Below are 21,350 nucleotides of genomic sequence, written 5' to 3'. Positions count from 1 at the left end.
TCTGGCAGCGCAGACATCTCCCTGGGCAGGGCCAGCCCCTCTTTGTGCTCCCAAAAGCACAGCTTTTTGTCCCCTGTACCCCTTTGGGTGTAACCACTCACCCAATCCCTACCAGTGCTGTGGAGCTTCCAAGTGATCATTTCCATCTGCCTGGTTTTTGTCAGCTGGCCCACCCTGTTGTCTGTAAAGTCTGGCCACTTGCACAAGCTCGGAGCCATCCTGTGTGGATTTGTCCATGGCACTGAGCCTGTAACAACGAGCACTTCCCATCTCCCTTCTGCCAAGCCTCTTTTCCTGTGGGAATCGGAGAGATAGAAATCCTCACAAACACAAAAGAGTTTGATTTACAGCCTTAGAAGAAGCCTAGATTGATGTGAAAGCAGACATTAAAAGGAGAAATCATACACTTATGTTTCTACAGTTATAGGTAAGAATATGCCTTAAGTGAATCAGAAACTGTGCTAGATAAGGAGGGGTTTTATAGTAACGTAGTAATGTGATTATACAGAATAAGCTAAGGGTTTAGATATTATAATAGAGAAATAAATGTGTACATGTAGCCAGACCTTACTAGCCAAAAGTATCCACATTGCAGTAGGAAGAAGTAAAGGGGCAGGTGAGAAAAGCAAACCATGCTCTGTGGTGACTGTCCCTTGGATTAGAAGGTTACACACCATCTCACAGCAAAGAACCTGTGACTGCCCCAGACCATGACCAGCTACTTACCATCTTATAAATCTCATGGCCTTTGAGACTGATGTTATCCGAGCAAGAAACCACTCTTAGTCTGATCGCAGTCCCATCCCTTTAATTCGTAACACAACAGGCACATTTTCCCTTTGCCTGCCAGTCCAGTGCTTCCCACTGCCACTGTGGCACCAGCCCAGGGCGTGTAAGAATCCACAGAGATTGTCTTTGTTCTCTTTTCCTGCCAGCAGGACAGCCTTTAACTCTCCACCCGTGCGCTGCTAGTTCCTTTTTGCACTGCTTCCTCTCCTGTCCCGATGCTCAGAGCAGCTGCTCTGCCCCTCCACTGCCCATCCCTGCGCTTGGCTGAGCCCCAGGGAGCCAGACATCTGCAGCTTCAGAGCCTGGAGGGAGTGCAGGAGCACCCAGGGTAGGAGCAGCTCCGTGGCTGTTGTCTGTCTGACCTGTCTGGAGCCCCAGCTCTGGGATTTTGTAGGGTTTTAGGCCCTTTGATCTCAGACACACCCCCCATGTGTGCACTGTCACTCTGTGCAATTCCCTCTGCGTCGCTGCCCTTCTTACCACTGGCCAACAGACTGAAAGCTCCTTGGCTCTTCACAGGATGGTGCTGTTGAATTTTTTCTACTTGTTCAAGAGCTCGGGTCAGGGACAATCATCCTTTCTCCCTCTCAGGCAGTGTTTCTCTTTTCAGTATCTTCAAATGCTGTGGAACTGGACCCTAATGGTTGTCTGGGTCCGTGTGGCCCTTTCTGGAACAAATTACAGAAAGTCCCATGTGCAGCAAAATCCCATCCAGCTGTTGCAGGATGACTGGGATGAGCTGGCCCAAGTGATTATGTTTGTAACTCTTCTGTCAGCATTTGCAAAGCCTGTCGGTGGCTGTCGAGCCATTCCCAGTTGTGGATTTTCCTCACAAATGTGTACAAGGGTCTTGCTATTATAGAAACCCCAGGAATATGATTTCTCCAGTATCCCAAAGTATCTTTTGAGGTCCTTTTTCAGTAGTGGGGGTAGATACAGCATCTAATTTTGTAATGGTTTCAGCTGGAATTCCAGCTTGGCCTGCTACCCCCAGGTTCCCAGGAATTCCACCTCTTTAGGGGGGCCTGGGCTCTTAGCTGAGGGCACTTCTATCCCCTCCCCATTTAATCTGTTCTGCATATCCTGCGCTGTTGTTCTTACTGCACTTTCCTCCTCACCTCCTACCAGCAATGTAGTGAAAGATCTCTTCTCCTTCCTGAGGTTTTCTTTGCTGGAGTTCAGCTGAAGCGTTGTGTGCTCCGCTCTGCTGGGTGAGTGCATAAATCCCTGAGGCAGGCAGCTGAAGGTGGGTTGTGCTCCTTCCCAAGTGAATGCAGGTTTGGGTTTATCTTCTTCCTGAACTGGGACCATCAAAAACATCTTTTCTTTGCCAGGCTGCCATGCCTTTGTGTGCAGCCTCCTGCAGAGCAGCAGTGAGCTTTGCAACATTTGGGCCTGCTGCAGGGAGTGGTTCTGTGTCAGCATCGAGCCTTTGATAATCAACTGCTAAATGCCAGCTCCTGTCTTCTTTTATCACCTGTCCAGCAGGGGGATTGTGAATGCATCCTAAATATAATGGCCCTCTGTTCTAAATCCTTCATTGCTTCATTTATCCCTTGTTTGGCTGCAGGAGGCACAGGGTACTGTTTAATGTTAGTTAGAAACAGGTAAAACTGGAGCCCTGTTTAAGAGACTGATTTTCCTACCCTTCCCAGAAAGATTACTCTGGGGTTTTTGTTGGGTCCAAAGGACCAAAGATCCCTGGTTGGTAACTGGCAAAGCTTCCCTTTAAGGATGTCATGCCCTAAAATGTTTTCTTCATGATCTGCCATCACAAATGTGTGTGAAGTCATTCACTTTTCCCCAGGTAACCATAAACACACTTTGGTGGTGTAACAGAGAATGCTTTTTCCATTAAAGCCAGTTAAATGAACTTCTCTATTTTGAAAATGTAAATGTAGCTTTTTAGCATCCTTGGGAGTAATTAAAGAGGTCTGAGCTCCGGTGTCAGTTAAGGATGTTACAGGCTGTCCAGGGAATGGACAGAGGGTTTCTGTTTTGGGGATGTTTGCTGAGGTGTGTCCCAGGCCTCAGTTCAGCAGTGAGGTGTTTTTGGGCAGCTGGGAGACAGCAGGGCAGTGTTAACCCCCTGGAGCCAGGATAACTCCTAGCAGACAGTAACAGTGACTCCCGTGAGACACTTGCACTGTCTGGTCACGGAGCAGGTGCCAGGCAGCAGAGCAGCTCCTGCTGGGGTGACATGTCCTGTTACACTTGTGTGTCCTGTGGGAGCCCAGCACACCCCTCTGGCTGCCCTGGCTGGCTCCAGACCCTGGCAGGGGCTCACAGACCCTGGCACAAAGTCAAAAACACCCGTGGCTTCCATTTTAGCCCGTGGAAAAAGCTGCCAACTCTGTGTGAGGAATTACCAGCCACAGGGGTTTGAGTAGTGTGGTAGTTGAAATAACTAATATTTCAACTACATATCAACTATATATTATTTTATATTATATATATTAAAAACAGGGTGAAAAAGTAGAATTTTGGGGTTTTTAGAATGGGTTTCAGGGGACAAGATGGAGAGATTTGGACATGTCCTGACCTTCTTCTCCTTCTCCTTGCCCTCCATGTCTCGCTGTGCTGGTGACACTTTTCTGTTGGTTTCAGGCACAGACACACTGTCCAACATCAATGACAGACATTGGCACGTTATTGTAACCACAGCACACGGAGTTTTTGGTATAAAATGTGAACACTGCCCTGAGGGCAGACAGAATGCCATGGCCGAGCTGCTGGACAGAGCTCAGCAGGGCAGAGAGAGAATGTTCTAGAGAAGGGAAATAAACACCCTTGAGAAGCCGGCCCTGCCCGTTCAGACTCCTCCTGTGGCTGCGGGGCTGGGAACAAGGACTTTTACACTTTTACACTTTTACACTTTTACACTTTTACCCTCTCGGGCTCACCTCAACACCCACACCCCGAGATGTCCCTCCCAGCAGCTGCTCTGGCACTCACCCTTCCCAGCAGGGCCTGTTGTACACCCAGGCTGGGTCTTGCTTGAGTTGGTGGTTGCTAAGGATGGTGCAGGCTCCAGCTCCTACCAGTTACAGCTGTGTGCAGTCCTGAACCCCTCAGGAATGCTCCTTTCCACACAATGCTGCACAGGAATGGGGACACACTGCCCAGGAGCAGACATTGAATCCTGGCTGCATTTTAGAGCACCTCAAAGGATCCACTTCGGGAAGGCTGACCAGGGCTCCTGTAAAACATGCACTGCATGTGTGCAGAGAGGTGCAGAGAGGGGACTGAGGTCTGGAAGAATTCCAGAGAGAGTTTCTCTGTCGGGTGGAAGTGTCTTAAATGTGGAAGGGAAAGTGTGGTACCGGAGATGGGTGAGGAGCTGTTGCCCTGATTTTTAAAAGTGTTAAGTTTTCTTTTATAGTTCTTTTGAAAGTTTTAAAGTTCTCGTAAAACTTCTTCAGCCTTCTAATTGGTTTACATATTTCTACTGGAGTTCTCATGCACTGTTCATGTAAATAATGATTGTTTTCCATTCTTCTTTGTGGGAAGAGAGAAATGATGGACTGTTAGTCTGACCAGTGTAGTTAGAAAGGTGGTAATTCCATCCTCCAATCCATGACCAGCTCTAGAATTCTATTAATACCAGATGCACAAATAAAACTTTCTCTTTTTTCTCTTTTGAACTTGCCAAGCGTCTGTGTCCTCACTTCATGTCCAATAGCAACAAGGAGCAAGAGCTCTGGGGCCAGGAGCCCCCAGGAATGATGCTGGAGTTCTGGAGCCCGTTCACAGTTCCAGGGAGCCCCAGTTCCTGCTCTCAGCTGTGAGGAGGAAGAGCAGCCACACGTGACGCAGGTCCCTGGGACGCTCCTCTCCAAAAGCTTCGCCTCTGCCGGGGTGGGTCCCACAGGGCTGTGTTTGCCTTTCAGCTCCGGGGTCAGGAGCCTGGAGGAGGTTTGTCTGCAGGTGACAGACCTGCTGCCCGGCCTCAGGAAGCTGCGGAATCTGCTCCCGGAGCACGGCTGCCTGCTGCTGTCCCCGGGCAACTTCTGGCAGAACGACCGCGAGCGCTTCAACGCCGACCCAGATATCATCAAAACCATCCACCAGCATGAACCAAAGACCTTGCAGACGTCAGCCACGCTCAAAGGTGAGGGGCAGGAGAGCCAGGGAGGCTGAGAGTTGCCTACAGCCTCATTGTTATTCCATCCTCACTAATTCCAACACCTGGATTGCTGATTGTGCCAATTTGGGCAGTATTTTTTCATTCACAGCAGCCGAAGCTGCCCAGTGTTTGTTGTCTCTCATTTCACGTGTGTATTGGAGCCCTGATCTGTATTTGTGAGAAGTGAACAAATCACTCAGTCAGGCTTCTTTCTGCAGGCAAAAATAGCAGGGTTTTGTTCCTCTCACTCTACACATGCTCCAGCCTGGCTTTTCCCTCTGTCACGCTCAAAGGCTGTCTCATTGTCACAGATAAATCAACATTCATCCTGCCCCATTGTCTGTTCTAATTCCTTGCACACAGCCCGAGCTGACAATGGATATCATAAACCTATTTTTATCTCTTAACTATAAAGAAGCCCTCTGACCATGCGTGGGATCGTTAGTGGTTCCATGAAATGCTGCTTTAAACCCAGGATGGATCCTCTGGTTTTAAAGGAACTCCAGAGACCTGGCAGTGTGTGATGTACTGTATTACATGTCTGACAAGGGGCTTGCAACCCTAAAGGAAGCTTGCTTTAAAGGTTCTTTTTGAACATCCAGAGCGTGAGCTCGGTGTGACCCCGTCCAGGGGGTCTCCCCAGAGCACGGGAAGTGTGGGATGGGAGCAGGGATGGGAGCAGGGATGGGAGCAGAGATGGGAGTAGGGATGGGAGCAGAGATGGAAGCAGGGATGGGAGCAGGGATGGGACCAGGGATGGGAGCAGGGATGGGAGCAGGGATGAGAGCAGGGATGGGAGCAGGGATGGGAGCAGGGATGGGAGCAGGGATGGGAGCAGGGATGGGAGCAGAGATGGGAGCAGAGATGGGAGCAGAGATGGAAGCAGGGATGGGAGATGAGAGCAGGGATGGGAGCAGGGATGGGAGCAGAGATGGGAGCAGGGATGGGAGCAGAGATGGGAGCAGGGATGGGAGCTGAGATGGGAGCAGGGATGGGAGCAGGGATGAGAGCAGGGATGGGAGCAGGGATGGGAGCAGAGATGGGAGTAGGGATGGGAGCAGAGATGGAAGCAGGGATGGGAGCAGGGATGGGAGCAGGGATGGGAGCAGGGATGGGAGCAGGGATGAGAGCAGGGATGGGAGCAGGGATGGGAGCAGGGATGGGAGCAGGGATAGGAGCAGGGATGGGAGCAGGGATGGGAGCAGGGATGGGAGCAGGGATGGGAGCAGGGATGGGAGCAGAGATGGGAGCAGGGATGGGAGCAGGGATGGGAGCAGGGATGGGAGCAGAGATGGGAGCAGAGATGGAAGCAGGGATGGGAGATGAGAGCAGGGATGGGAGCAGGGATGGGAGCAGGGATGGGAGCAGGGATGGGAGCAGAGATAGGAGCAGGGATGGGAGCAGAGATGGGAGCAGGGATGGGAGCAGGGATGGGAGCAGAGATGGGAGCAGGGATGGGAGCAGGGATGGGAGCAGAGATGGGAGCAGAGATGGGAGCAGGGATGGGAGATGGGAGCAGGGATGGGAGCAGGGATGGGAGCAGGGATGGGAGCAGGGATGGGAGCAGGGATAGGAGCAGGGATGGGAGCAGGGATGGGAGCAGAGATGGGAGTAGGGATGGGAGCAGAGATGGAAGCAGGGATGGGAGCAGGGATGGGAGCAGGGATGGGAGCAGGGATGGGAGCAGGGATGAGAGCAGGGATGGGAGCAGGGATGGGAGCAGGGATGGGAGCAGGGATAGGAGCAGGGATGGGAGCAGGGATGGGAGCAGGGATGGGAGCAGGGATGGGAGCAGGGATGGGAGCAGAGATGGGAGCAGGGATGGGAGCAGGGATGGGAGCAGAGATGGGAGCAGAGATGGAAGCAGGGATGGGAGATGAGAGCAGGGATGGGAGCAGGGATGGGAGCAGAGATGGGAGCAGGGATGGGAGCAGAGATGGGAGTAGGGATGGGAGCTGAGATGGGAGCAGGGATGGGAGCAGGGATGAGAGCAGGGATGGGAGCAGGGATGGGAGCAGGGATGAGAGCAGGGATGGGAGCAGGGATGGGAGCAGGGATGGGAGCAGGGATAGGAGCAGGGATGGGAGCAGGGATGGGAGCAGGGATGGGAGCAGGGATAGGAGCAGGGATGGGAGCAGGGATGGGAGCAGGGATGGGAGCAGAGATAGGAGCAGGGATGGGAGCAGAGATGGGAGCAGGGATGGGAGCAGGGATGGGAGCAGAGATGGGAGCAGGGATGGGAGCAGGGATGGGAGCAGAGATGGGAGCAGAGATGGGAGCAGGGATGGGAGATGGGAGCAGGGATGGGAGCAGGGATGGGAGCAGGGATGGGAGCAGGGATGGGAGCAGGGATGGGAGCAGGGATAGGAGCAGGGATGAGAGCAGAGATGGCAGCAGGGATGGGAGCAGGGATGGGAGCAGGGATAGGAGCAGGGATGGGAGCAGAGATGGGAGCAGAGATGGGAGCAGGGATGAGAGCAGGGATGGGAGCAGGGATGGGAGCAGGGATGGGAGCAGGGATGGGAGCAGGGATGGGAGCAGGAATGAGAGCAGAGATGGGAGCAGGGATGGGAGCAGGGATGGGAGCAGAGATGGGAGCAGGGATGAGAGCAGGGATGGGAGCAGGGATAGGAGCAGGGATGGGAGCAGGGATGGGAGCAGGGATGGGAGCAGGGATGGGAGCTGAGATGGGAGCAGGGATGGCAGCAGGGATGGGAGCAGGGATAGGAGCAGGGATGGGAGCAGAGATAGGAGCAGGGATGGGAGCAGGGATGGCAGCAGGGATGGCAGCAGGGATGGCAGCAGGGATGAGAGCAGGGATGGCAGCAGGGATGGCAGCAGCCGTTCCCGCTGGTGCTGCTGGCAGGGAGCACCCCTGAGTGCTGCTCCCTGAGTGCTCCCTCACCCCTGTCTCTGCAGACCTGCTCTTCGGGCTGCCCGGCCGGTACAGCGGGGTCAGCCTGTACAACCGGCGCCGCGTGGTGTCCTACACCATCACCCTGGGGCTGCAGCGCTACGACTCCAGGTGAGGGCTGCTCCGGCCACTGCTGCTGCTGTCCCCTCCACGGTGTTTCCTCTGCCCTCCCTTTCCCTGTGGTTTAGAGTATCTGGCATCTCTGAAGGTGCTTTTCTGGGGAGAAAGCTTGCTGTGGTTTATGGTAACAAAACGCTCTCGGTTCTCAGCTCCTCTTCACAAGCGGTGTCTGGAGCATCCCGAGCTGCCAGGGGGAGGTCCTGTGGCATCCAGGGCCCAGTGGCTCTGGTTTGACCCAGTTCCTTGTACACAGACTGGTTTGCTTTCCAGTAAGCACTGGTTCACCTGCTGAAGACGCTTTGGCAGCGTTGGCCAAACCGGCGTGGATCGAGTGGATCTGAGGACTCTGAGCTGCACAGAATTCCCCAAGGGATGCTGGGGTGGATTTGGCAGCACGGGAGTTTAAACTTGCTCTTCCAGAGCACTGAGCCCTGAGGGCCGTTGTGTGGCACCTTCCATCAGCCATTTTTACACAGAATTCTGTGATTCTGGGAAAATTCTGGGAGTGTTTGAGGCCGTGGCGTGTTCTGTCCCACAGGCCCAGATTGTGGTTTCTGAGCCTTTGCTTTAAACAAAGTTTTGGTGAGTCAGCCCAGCAGACCTTTGTAGAAATCAGGGTCTGGGTGGTTGGGGCCAGCAAGGAGCTGGCTTGGGAGCAAGGCCTGGAGAGAACCCTGCTTTGCTGCTCCACCTGAAGCCCTGGAGCTCCCTCCCGCCGTGCTCCTGCAGGAATGCTGGCTTTTCTCTCTGGGAAAGCGGAGTGACGTGCTGCTGTTCCCCAGGTTCCTGAGCAGCCTGCGCTCCCGCCTGAAGCTGCTGTACCCCAGCCCCAACTGCAGCCTGCGGGAGGAGAGCGTGGTCCACGTGCACTTCAAGGAGGAGATCGGCATCGCCGAGCTCATCCCGCTCGTCACCACCTACATCATCCTCTTCGCCTACATCTACTTCTCCACACGTAGGTCTGGGGGCGCCGGGCTGCGGGGTGCAGGCTCCTGTCCGGAGCAGCACTGCGCAGGAGAGGTGGTGGTGGGATTCTGCCCCGAGCTGTCAGGGAGACAATTAGGAACTGCGTACCTGATTCCTGCTCATTTGCCCCTCTCAGCCAGTGTGCTGCTATTCCTCGTGGTCCACCTCCCAGCTGGAGGTGCTTCCCTATCCCTGCAAAGTGTCCAAGGCCTGGGATAGTGGAAGGTCCCTTTCCATGGCAGGGGGTGGAATGGGACGATCTTTAAAGTCCCTTCCAACCCAAATATTCCATGATTCTTTGATATCTTCCAAGGTGCTTTCTGCCTTGTGCACCCTTAGATGCCACAGGAATGCCTTTTTCCCCAGTGTGTTCCATCCATTATCAGACGGATCAGACACGTGTTCGGAGCTGGTGGGTTTCCACCTCTCTGGCCACATTTCAGTTTGGCTTTTCCCGCCTCGGTGCGGCGCTGAGGCTGCTGTGAGCTGTGACCCAGCACTGGCCCCTGTCCCAGCGTGTCCTGGGAGGCCGTGGGAGCTGCAGTTCCGACAGGAGCACTGCAGCACCTTCCCCCTGGGCTGGGGGTGTCCTGGGACCTGCTGGGGCCGCTCAGGACGAGCGTGGTGTCCCATCATGTGTGTCCACGTGTGTCCACGTGTGTCCACGTGTGTCCACGTGTGCCCATGTGTGTCCGTCTCTGTGCATCTGTGTCTGTCTGTGTCCGTCTGTGCCCATGTGTGTCCGTGTGTGTCCATCTGTGTCCGTCTGTGTTCGTGTGTGTCCATGTGTGTCCGTGTGTGTCCGTCTGTGTCCATGTGTCCATGTGTGTCCATGTGTGCCCATGTGTGTCCGTCTGTGTCCATGTGTGTCCATCTGTGCCCATGTGTGTCCGTCTGTGTCCATGTGTGTCCCTCTGTGTCCATGTGTGTCTGTCTGTGCCCATGTGTGTCCCTCTGTGTCCATGTGTGTCTGTCTGTGCCCATGTGTGTCCATGTGTGCCCATGTGTGTCCATGTGTGCCCATGTGTGTCCGTGCGTGTCCATGCGTGTCTGTGCCCGTCTGTGTCCATGCGTGTCCCTCTGTGCCCATGTGTGTCCATCTGTGCCCATGTGTGTCCCTCTGTGCCCATGTGTGTCCATGTGTGCCCATGTGTGTCCATGCGTGTCCATGCGTGTCTGTGCCCGTGTGTGTCCGTCCGTGTCCCTCTGTGTCCATGTGTGCCCATCCCATGTGTCCCTGCTGACCTGCCCGGGGCTGTTTTGCAGGCAAGATCGACATGGTGAAGTCCAAGTGGGGCCTGGCGCTGGCGGCGGTGGTGACGGTGCTCAGCTCCCTGCTCATGTCCGTGGGGCTCTGCACGCTCTTCGGCCTCACGCCCACGCTCAACGGCGGGTACGTGCCAGCCCTGCCAGGGGAGTGCCTGGGGAATTCTGCCTGGAACCAGCTCCTGTGGTGCTGGACACGCCGCTGGGCAGGGTCACCGTCAGGGGAGGTGTTCCTCTGCTGGCCAGACCTCCTGGAGGTTCCTTCCTGCTGAGCTTCTGGGTGCCCGAAGCAGGAGGAATTGCTGGGATAACACATGATTCCTGGAGCTGAGCAGGCTCTCCCACAGCCCCTCCTGCAGGAGCTCCATTCTGTCTGCTCAGAGATTCCCAAGGAGCTTATCTCCCATCTCTGTCCTGTGCTGCTGCTGCCTGGAGGGCTCACAAGGGTTACGAGCTGAAAATGCTTTAATTAAAGGCAGGCCTGAGTTGCTCTTGCTGCATTTTGGATTCTTGAGGCTGCCCAGGAGAGGCTCATCTGTGTTGGTGTTTTTTTCATTCACTGTGGACATTCACTGACATTCCCCCCTTCCAGTGTCTGAGGGAGCCTACAGGGAAGCTGGAGAGGGATTCCTCATCAGGAACTACAGTGATAGGACAAGGAGCAATGGTTCAGACTGAAAGAGGGGAAATTTAGGTGAGATAGACAGAAGAAATCCTTCCCTGTGAGGGTGGTGAGGGACTGGAATGGATTTCCCAGAGCAGCATCTCTGTTGCTGGACCCGATGCTGGAGAGCAGAGGGCTCTGTCCCTGGGAAGCACCAAGATTAAATTAGTGGTGCTCCACAATGGGCATTTCCCAGGAATTCCTGCAGCTTTGCAAAAATGGTGATTTCTGCCCAAGGCAGAGGAAGCACAAAGCTTTTCCTTGTGCAGCACGACACCGAGGGAAGGGATTGGGGCACAGGGTGGTGTCTCCTCACCTCGACTCCCAGGGCTCTGTTTGCTCCAAACTTGCCTCTTCCCCTTCTTTTTCCCCACGGATCTCCTCCTCAGCTGTGCCTCTGTTTCCTCCAGAGAGATATTCCCTTACCTGGTGGTGGTGATTGGCCTGGAGAACGTGCTGGTCCTCACCAAGTCCGTTGTGTCCACGCCCGTGGACCTGGAGGTGAAGCTCCGCATCGCCCAAGGTGGGATCCTGCTCTGGGATGCTGCAGAGAGGGAAAAGTGGGGAGAGCCAGGGGCTGGCAGAGGGGGAATGGTCTCATTCTGGGAAGGAAACAAGGGGAGTGGTACAGCCTTTTGTTTTGAATTCCAAGAACATAATGCTGTTGTTGTGGGCACTGCTTGTTGGGATTGTTGCCTGAAACAGACTAAATAAATATAATATTAGTAGGGGAGAGATCTCCTGGTGTGGATACTGAGCACTTTCCTCAGGTCATGGATAGCAGAAGTGCAGAACACAGGTCCTACAAAATTCCCCTGAATGTGAGACAAAATTATCTTCTCCATTCTGTAAATGCTCTGTGCCCGTGGAAGGATTTGAGTGTGCTCACACCGTGGATAAATGGGATTCGCAACCTTCAAAGCTGTTTCTAAACATCAGGGAGAAGAGATTCTAGAGTGATGCTGATTTTAGCTTTAAAAATACAAGTGGTTTGGATCCTAGATGGGAAACAGGACTCAGAACTCCAGTGGGCCTCTGCACTCAGGAATTTTAGCCTGGAAGGGCCTTTTCTATCTGTTGCTTGTAAATTCCTGGTTTTAAAGAGGGGAAATGCTGCTCCTTTTGCTGTGTTCGTGTCTGGCACAGTGAAGAGGCTCCCCTGACCTGTCCCTGCCCTTCCCCAGGCCTGAGCAATGAGAGCTGGTCCATCATGAAGAACATGGCAACGGAGCTGGGGATCATCCTCATCGGGTACTTCACCCTGGTCCCGGCCATCCAGGTGAGAGGGGCTGGCAGGACAGAGCCTGACCGCTGCAGGGAGGCACTGGGCAGGGTCACAGAGTCAGGGAATTGGCTGCCTTGGAGAAGCCTTGGAGACCATCAAGTCCAGCTGTTCCCCAGCACTGCCAAGGCCACCACTAAGCCATGTCCCCCAGTGCCACAGCCACACAGCTGGTAAATCCCTCTAGGCACGGGGACTGCACCCCTGCCCTGGGCAGTTCCAATGCCTAATAGCCCCTTTTGGGGAAGAAATTGTCCATAATTTCTAATCTAAATCTCCCCTGGCACAACCTGAGGCATTTTCCTCTCATCCTGTCCCTTGTTCCCTGGGAACAGTCCCGGGGTTTTGGTGGATTGTGGCCAAAAAGAACCAAGAATGTGAATTAGAATAAATATCCTTGGATTCTCACGTGGACTCATCGAGCGCTGAGCTCAGAGCCAGCACAAGAGGTGGATCACGGGGTTTGGCAGGGAAGCACTGCTGGGTGTCCCTCGTTCCCAGTGGAGCTAATCCCTGTGTCCCACCCACAGGAGTTCTGCCTCTTCGCCGTGGTGGGGCTGGTGTCAGACTTCTTCCTGCAGATGTTCTTCTTCACCACGGTGCTGTCCATCGACATCCGCCGCATGGAGGTGGGCAAGGAGCACGGCCCGGGGGAGGAGGGGAGCACAGCCCCAGCATCCCCCTCCCAGAGAGGAACAGAACAGAATCATAAACTCACTGAGGCTGGAAAGTGAGATCATGGAGGCCAACCGTGTCCCAGCAGCACCACTGTGCTCACTGCTGACCCGTGTCCCCAAGTGCCACATCCACATGGCTGTTAAATCCCCCAGGGATGGGGACTGTGCCCCTGTTCTGGGCAGCTGGGCCAGGGCTGGACAACCCTTTCCAGGAAGAAATTTTTCCCAGTATTTAACCTAAACTTCCTCTGGTCAGCTTGAGGCTGTTTCCTCTCATCCGGAGCTGTTAAAGTTCTGCTTGGTTACACACACAGGGATTGGGAACAGAGCACTTGAGGGAAAAGACACTCTTAGGAAGGACATGGAGCTGTGGGAGCAAATCCAGAGGAGGCATCAAGTTGATTAGAGGGATGGAGCAGCTCTGCTTTGAGGAAAGGCTGAGAGAATTGGGATTACACAGCCTGGAGAAGGAAAGCTTAGAGACCTACTTGTGGCCTTCCAGGACCTGAAGGGAGCCCACAAGAAAGATGGGGAGAGATGTTGGACAGGTTAAGGGGGAATGTCTTCAAACTGACAGAAAAAAGGCTTAGGTTGGATATTAGAAGGAGCTGCTTCCCTCTGGGGGTGGGCAGGCCCTGGCACAGCTTTCCCAGAGCAGCTGTGGGTGTTCCCTGGATCCCTGGCAGTGCCCAAGGCCAGGCTGGACACTTGGAGCAGTTGGGACAGTGGGAGGTGTCTCTGCCATGGCAGGGGTGGCTTTGAGGTCCCTTCCATCCCGAGCATTCCGTGGTTCCCTGAGTCTGTGACTGTGCTGACTGGGGCAAACGGGCTGGGAGGGCACCCCGAGGCGTCACCACCACGAGCCCGGGGCAAGAATCCCTCCCCAGGGGACCCTCCCGGCTCCCAGGGGTGCCTCCCCTCCCAGCCCCTGACCCTCCCTTCCCACGTGTGTTGCAGCTGGCCGACCTGAACAAGCGGCTGCCCGCCGAGTCGTGCCTGGCCAAGGCCCCGTGCCGCGCGCGGCCGGCGGCGCTGCGCCCGGCGGCGCCGCACACGCCGCACACCATCACCCTGCAGCCGTCCTCGCTGCGCAACCTGCGCCTGCCCAAGCGCCTGCGCGTCATCTACTTCTTCGCCCGCACGCGCCTGGCCCAGCGCCTCATCATGGTACGTGCTGCCCTGGGCACCCGGACCGATGGGATGGCAACCGGGCAGCTGGGATGGCAACCGGGCTGCTGGGATGGCAACCGGGCAGCTGGGATGGCAACCAGACTGATGGGATGGGACCCAGACTGCCAGGATGGCAACCGGGCAGCTGGGATGGCAACCAGACCGATGGGATGGCAACCAGGCAGCTGGGATGGGACCCAGACTGCCGGGATGGCAACCGGGCTGCTGGGATGGCAACCAGGCAGCTGGGATGGCAACCAGGCAGCTGGGATGGGACCCAGACTGCCAGGATGGCAACCGGGCAGCTGGGATGGCAACCAGGCAGCTGGGATGGCAACCGGGCTGCTGGGATGGCAACCGGGCTGCTGGGATGGGACCCAGACTGCTGGGATGGCAACCAGACCGATGGGATGGCAACCGGGTAGCTGGGATGGCAACCAGGCAGCTGGGATGGCAACCGGGCAGCTGGGATGGCAACCAGGCTGCTGGGATGGCAACCAGACTGCCGGGATGGGACCCAGACTGCTGGGATGACAACCGGGCAGCTGGGATGGGAGCCAGCCAGCTGGGATGGCAACCAGACCGATGGGATGGCAACCAGGCAGCTGGGATGGCACTCACACTGCTGGGATGGCAACCAGATCACTGGGATGGCAACCAGGCTGCTGGGATGGCACGCAGGCAGCTGGGATGGCACCCAGGCAGTCGGGCTGGCACACCTGCCTGCCCCACTGGGCACCCACACCACTGGGATGGCACGCAGCCTGCCCTGCTGGGCACCCAAACAGCCAGGATGGCACCCAGACCACCAGGATGGCACTCAGGCAGCTGGGATGGCACCCAGATGGTTGGGATGGCAACCAGGCTGCTGGGATGGCACCCAGACCACTGGGATGGCACCCAGGCAGCCAGGATGGCACCCAGACTGCTGAGATGGCACCCGGACCACCAGGCTGGCACCCGTGTCTGCCCCACTGGGCACCCAGACAGCCAGGCTGCCCACCCCATGGGGCACCCACCCATGCCAGACTGGCACCCAAACAGCCAGACTGGCACCTCTGCCCGCCCTACTGGGCACCCAAACAGCCAGACTGGCACCTCTGCCAGGCTGGCACCCCTGCCAGTCACCCACCCCCACCAGGCGTGACTCACCTCCACGTCCTGCTTCCCACACGAGGCTGGTGCTGCCCCGTGGGATGCAGAGGCAGATTTCCAAGGCTGGCTGAGTCCGGAGATGATTTTACAAAAAGTCACAGTTTGTCCCTGCACACGTGGACTAAAGGCATTTAGGAGATCCTTTGCTCAAGGTTCCACTCCTTACAGCTGCTGCAGCCACACCAGTTCTGGCCCTGCTTTTCCCCTCTGTCTCTGTTTTGGATGGCTCTAATGGAATTGCAGGGATCTCTGTGTTCCCAGCCCAATCAGCCAACACTGGCAGTCTAAGTTCAATCCCCACATGGTCCCAGAGCAGCGGGTCCTGCACGAGTGTGGATCCAAAAACCCAAATTGAGCCTTTCCAGCCCTGCCTGGAGCTGCCAGATGTGCTGGTCCCAGCTGCCAGCACGGAGTCTCCTTCCTGCTGCGCGTCTGGGGAGAGAATTTGGGTTCTGACCATCACGTGGATCACAGAAAAGTGGTGTCCAGGTTCTGTGTGTGCTGGGCAGTGCTCCAGATCTCCCCCCAGGGAGCAGTGCTGGGAGTGAGGCTGCAGGAAACGTGGGGTGCCTGTGGTTGGGGTGCCGTGGGTCAGCTCAGGCAGGGGACAGGGTGGTGGCACTGAAGGTGGCTGTGTCTCTGCTCATCCTGCTCAGGCAGGGGACAGGGTGGTGGCACTGAAGGTGGCTGTGTCTCTGCTCATCCTGCACAGGCAGGGGACAGGGTGGTGGCACTGAAGGGAGCTGTCTCTGCTCATCCTGCACAGGCTGGGACAGTGATCTGGATCGGAATCCTGGTTTACACGGATCCTGCTGGGCTCCGCACCTACCTCACGTCCCAGGTCACCGAGCAGAGTCCCCTGGGGGACGCAGGACTGCCTCCCATGCCCGTTCCTGGAGGAGTCCTGCCTGCTGGGGACCCCAAGATCGACCTCTCAGTGTTCCCATCGGAGCCCATCCAGCTGTCGGAGAACCAGACGCAGCAGCGGGAGCAGAAGGCGGGGCTGGAGCCGAAGCAGCACAGCTGGGCCCAGGGCCCCGAGGGCAGAGGCAACGGGCAGGTGGAGCTGGGAACAGAGGCAGAGGTTACCTGGGGAGCAGAGGATGAGGAGATCTGGAGGAAGCTTTCCTTCAGGCACTGGCCAGCCCTCTTCAGCTACTACAACATCACCCTGGCCAAGAGGCAAGTGGGCTGGCACGGAGTGCCACCGGCACTGGGGTCTGGGCAGCTGACCCCAAGAGTTTGTCTTGCTGCTGTCCTTCGTGCTCCATACTCACTGCTTCCCTGGGGCTCATTCCAGGTGGGTCAGGGAGGAGCTGCTGAGCAGGTCCCCTGGGGTGGGCAGAGCTCACAAACCCTCCAGGGCTGTTCCTCTGGGAATCAGGGTTGTTTCACTCTGTGCTCCTGGGTGTTGTATGCGCTTGGTGTCTTGTGTCTTCCTTGACCCTGCAAGTGAAGTTTTAAATTTTGCAAAACAAAAGGAGGCTCAGGGGGGACCCTGTGGCTCTGCACAGCTCCTGACAGGAGGGGACAGCCAGGGGGGTCAGGCTCTGCTCCAGGGAACAGGGACAGGAGGAGAGGGAACGGCCTCAGACTGGGCCAGGAGAGGCTCAGGGTGGATATTGGGAAGAGTCCTTCCCCAGAAGGGCTGGCCAGCCCTGGCACAGCTGCTCAGGGCAGTGGTGGAGTTCCCATCCCTGGAGGGATTTAAAAGCCCTGTTGGATGTGGGGTTTGGGGACATGGTTAGTGGTGGCCTTGGCAGCTCAAGGGGGAGCAGTCAGACCTGATGGCATCAGAGGGCTTTTGCAGCCTCAGTAATTCCACAGTTGTCTGATACAATCATCTGTAAGGGATGGGAATAGTACATGTGAGGAAGAGACAGCTGAGCCAAAGAAGCTTCTTGGTGAGACCTCCCAGCCTGCAGCACACAGGAAACCAGACTTAGATTCACGGGATCCTCTTGATCTCATCAGGACTTCATTTCTTTTGGCTCTTCGAAGGGTTAAAACCTGGGGAATAGCTTTAGAGGAGAGTATTTCCAAGGGGGATCCTTCCCAGGAGTTCAGAGCACCGAAAGCAGCCCGGCTCGTGCCGCGGCTGCCCGTGCCCTCGTGGCGGCCCCGAGCTGTTCCCCCTGTGCCCCCAGGTACATCAGCATCCTGCCGGCCATCCCCGTCACGCTGTACCTGAAGCCGCAGGAGGCCCTGGAGGTGCGGCACCCGCAGGAGGCCTCGCGCTACCAGCCCTTCCTGGCGGACACGGGCCCCCAGCCGGAGCGCGCCGCGCAGCCCCGCGGCCACCAGGACGTCACCCTCTACAAGTAAAGTGTCCTGCCTCCAGCTGCTCTGGGCTGGTGCTTCTGCTGGGAGGCAAGAAAGCTCCCGAGGCTTCCGTGCCAAAGCTCGGGATGCTCGGTGCCAGGCGAAATGGATGTGTCCTGGCAGCTCTCGGTCAGCTGAGGGCAGGAATGGGCTGTGCACGGAGGCCCTTCATGCTCCTGCTGCAGTACGGGGCTGATCATGGGGTGACGAGGACAGAAGGTCAATTTGGGGGTTTGAATGTGATTTCATAGAAATCCAGAACGGTTTGGGTTGGAAGGGACCTTAAACCAATCCAGTCCCACTCTGTGCCATGGGCAGGGACACCTTCCACTATCCCAGCCCCATCCAGCCTGGCTTTGGACACTTCCGGGGAGCCAGGGGCAGCCACCACCTGGATATAATTTGATAATGATTTATTGGGGGTTAGATCAAACTGTGGTGCAAGGAACTTCCCTCTCTGTGGCGAGGACAGCTCACAACCCCTGCCTGAATCTGCAAGTGCTGAACACACTGTGTTATCCCAGTCCCCAGCTGGTGTTTTCTTAAAACCTTAGTTGCTCATTACTTTCCTTACTGAAAAGCCTCAAAAATCTTGTTGAAATTGTCATTTTCCCATTAAACCCCCCCTTAATTTCCAACAAACCCCGTAATTTGTTGAAAAGCTTTCTCAGCTGAGAAATTCAAACCAGCACATGAGTAATCCTGGCACAAGACTCCCCAGATCTATCCGTGGGCTAGAAACTGGAGTTTATTTTCTCACCTCCTTGCCTCGGTGTGTGTGTGTGTGTCTCCCGCAGGGTGGCTGCTCTGGGCCTGGCGTCGGGCATCCTGCTGGTGCTGCTGCTGTTCTGCCTCTACCGGGTGCTGTGCCCCAAGAACTACGGGCAGAACGGGCCGGGCCGGCGCCGCAGGGGCGACCTGCCCTGCGACGACTACGGCTACTCGCCCCCCGAGACCGAGATCGTGCCCCTGGTCCTCAGGGGGCACCTCATGGTAGGTCCAGCTCGGGAGGAAGTACGTAGAGAGAGGTTATTGGAGCGTGAAATTCCTGCAGCACGGTCTCATCTCCTCCTGGGACTCGCTGTCTGCAATTCCCACCGCCTCAGGCTTCCATGCCCCGCTTTGCTGGGATATCTGCACATTGCTGAGCTCCAAGGGACAGCTGGGTGTGGCACTCGGAGCTGGGGGTCAGGCACAGGTGTGACTCAGTGGTCTGGGAGGGCTTTTCCAGCCGGGATGAGCCTGGGATCCCTCCTGTTCTGAGAGGAAACAAAGCTCTTGGGCATTCAGACAGACGAGTTCACAGTGCTGTGCTGTGTCTCCCAGGAAAGCTGTATCTCTGCTCCTGAGCCTGCCTTCAAACTGGGGCGGAATTTTTTAGGGGAGGCAAGACAAGATGGAGTCTGTTGGATTTGCAGCAGTCCAGTGCACACTGAGGTCTCTGGGCAGAGATCCTGGAATCTCAGAGTGGTTTGGGTTGAAGGGGACCTTGAAACTCATCCAGTGCCACCCCTGCCCTGGCAAGGACACCTTCCACTATCCCAGGTTGCTCCCAGCCCCATCCAACCTGGCCTCGGACCCTTCCAGGGATATCCATGTCCTCACCCTCCCTCAGTTCCTAAACCAGACAGTTTTGACATAAAATCCATCATCCCTGCAGTTCTGCAGCCACACCAGGCTGTGGTCAGGATCCAGAGGCCTTGGTGGCGGCACACTGAGCTGTGCTTGTCCTTCCTTCCCCCCAGGACATCGAGTGCCTGGCCAGTGACGGGATGCTGCTGGTGAGCTGCTGCCTGGTGGGGCAGATCCGCGTGTGGGACGCGCAGACGGGCGACTGCCTCACCGTCATCCCCAAGCCCAGGTCTGGCCCTGCCCGTGTCCCCACGTCCCCACGGCCCCGAGCTCCCAGGAAGCAGCCCGTCAGCAGAGGGGCTGAGCTTTGTCCCTCCTCGCAGGCTGCGCAGGGACAGCAGCGGCATCTTCGACTACCAGGAGGGCTGGGATCCCAGCCCGGATGGCAAGAACGGGCTGGAGGACTCCTTTGAGAGCAGCCACCAGCTCAAACGGCTGCTGGGGCCCCCCCAGCCCCCCCTGTTCTGTGACCAGCCCGACCTCACCTCCCTCATCGACACCAACTTCCTGGAGCACGCCAAGGCGGCCGAGTCGGAGCCGCGGCTCCGGGCCGTGGGCGCTCGCCACAAGGACTCGGGATACGACTTCAGCAGCCTGGTTGGGAAGGTGTACGAGGAGCACGGCGGCTCCAGCTGCAGGAACGTGAACTTCCCGGGGCTCCCGGCCCCGCACGGCCCCGCCGGGCTCTGCGGGAGCGGCGGCTCCGACGAGGGCGGCTGCGGCGGCCGCCGGCGCAGCCTCGGGGACCGCAGCCCGGGGGACGAGGCGTGCGCGGGATGTGACAAATCCTCACCCCTGCAGCCCTGGGGAGGGGACCTGGAGAGCTCCATCTGGAGCCTGGAACTGCAGGGGAACCTCATCGTGGCTGGCAGGAGTAATGGGAAGCTGGAGGTGAGGAGGGGGGACACAGTAACAGGGAGGGGGAGATGAGGAGCAGGGACACTAAGGGGAAAGTGGAGATGAGGAACAGGGACACAGTAACAGGGAGGGGGAGATGAACGGGGACACAGTAACTGGAGTGAGGAGCAGGGACACAGTAACAGGGAGTGGAGATGAGGAACAGGGAGACAGTAACAGGGAGGGGGAGTGAGGAAGAGGGACACAGTAATGGGAAGGGGGAGATGAAGAGCAGGGAAACAGTAACAGGGAGGTGGAGAATGGGGACACAGTAATGGGAAGGTGGAAATGATCAGGGACAGAACACAGTAACAGGGAGTGCAGTGAGGAGCAGGGACACAGTAACAGGAGTGGAGATGAGGAACAGAGACACAATAACAGGGAGGTGGAGGTGAACAGGGACACAGTAACAGGGAGGTGGAGATGAGGAGCAGGGATGCAGTAATGGGAGGCAGGAGGTCACACAGCCTGGGAGCATGGCACAGGGAGCTGTGACCTGCTCACTCAGCCCAGGAGCAGAGCACACGGAGCTGTTCAGGATCCCAGATCCCCCTGTGTCCAGTGCTCCTCTGGCCAGTGTCACCGCACTGTCCCTCCTCCCCCAGGTGTGGGATGCCATCGAGGGGACCCTCCGCAGCAGCAATGATGAAGGACAATCCGGCATCACAGCCCTCGTCTTCCTCAACAACAGGTAACTCCTTGTGCAGGTGCTGGGAGATCCCCAGCCCCAACCTCCACGGCAGCTCCCGGCAGCAGAGGCTCGGCTGGGATGCCTCTGCCTTGGAATCTGTGTCATGGAATATCCTGAGCTGGAAGGAGCCCCCAAGGATCATGGAGTCCAGCCCTTGGCCCTGCCCAAGACACCCCAACAACCCCACCCTGTGCCTGAGAGCTTTGTCCAAACGCTCCTGAGCTCTGGCAGGGTTGGAGCTGTCACCATTCCCAGGGGAGCCCATCCAGTGCACAACCACCTTTTCTTGCTATCCAGCCTCACATCCAGCCTAATCCTTCTGTGTATCCACCTCTCACCAGCTTTCCTGGCTCCAGGTCTGCTCCAGCAGCCACTTCTTCAGCCCTCAGTCCTGCCAGTAGCTGAATATCCCGAGGGTTCCAGGGCTGGGACACCTTGGGGTCACTGCTGTTCAGGAGGCACTGCCTTTGTCCAGTCCGCTCAGAGCTGTGTCCGGTCTCCCAGCCCAGTTCCGAGCAGCTTCCTCCCGGGGGTGTCCGGGTTTGGGGCTCAGGGAGGGGCCTCTCCTCAGCCCCCACGTCTCTCCCTCAGGATCGTGGCTGCCCGGCTGAATGGCTCCTTGGATTTCTTCTCTCTGGAGACACACACGTCCTTGAACCACCTGCAGTTCCGAGGTGAG

The 21,350-nt window shown here is 56.9% G+C and overlaps 1 protein-coding gene across 2 annotated transcripts in view; it reads left to right on the top strand.

Moving 5' to 3' along the window:
- SCAP (SREBF chaperone) overlaps window positions 1-21,350 on the top strand; it is a 56,538-nt gene that overhangs the window by 29,717 nt on the left and 5,471 nt on the right. For both annotated transcript variants that reach the window (XM_053984995.1, XM_053984988.1), the window contains exons 5-19: window positions 4,680-4,900; window positions 7,835-7,940; window positions 8,732-8,904; window positions 10,182-10,308; window positions 11,256-11,368; window positions 12,030-12,124; window positions 12,658-12,756; window positions 13,762-13,971; window positions 15,896-16,311; window positions 17,277-17,450; window positions 18,249-18,444; window positions 19,197-19,312; window positions 19,407-19,974; window positions 20,586-20,671; window positions 21,263-21,345. In XM_053984995.1, the coding sequence (XP_053840970.1) occupies window positions 4,680-4,900; window positions 7,835-7,940; window positions 8,732-8,904; window positions 10,182-10,308; window positions 11,256-11,368; window positions 12,030-12,124; window positions 12,658-12,756; window positions 13,762-13,971; window positions 15,896-16,311; window positions 17,277-17,450; window positions 18,249-18,444; window positions 19,197-19,312; window positions 19,407-19,974; window positions 20,586-20,671; window positions 21,263-21,345 (2,783 nt within the window). The remainder of the gene's footprint in view (window positions 1-4,679; window positions 4,901-7,834; window positions 7,941-8,731; window positions 8,905-10,181; window positions 10,309-11,255; window positions 11,369-12,029; window positions 12,125-12,657; window positions 12,757-13,761; window positions 13,972-15,895; window positions 16,312-17,276; window positions 17,451-18,248; window positions 18,445-19,196; window positions 19,313-19,406; window positions 19,975-20,585; window positions 20,672-21,262; window positions 21,346-21,350) is intronic.

Source organism: Vidua macroura, chromosome 1, assembly GCF_024509145.1.
Source record: "Vidua macroura isolate BioBank_ID:100142 chromosome 1, ASM2450914v1, whole genome shotgun sequence".
Lineage (NCBI taxonomy): Eukaryota > Metazoa > Chordata > Aves > Passeriformes > Viduidae > Vidua > Vidua macroura.
The sequence above is the reverse complement of the archived record's forward strand: the minus strand, read 5'-3'. Positions and strand labels throughout refer to the sequence as shown.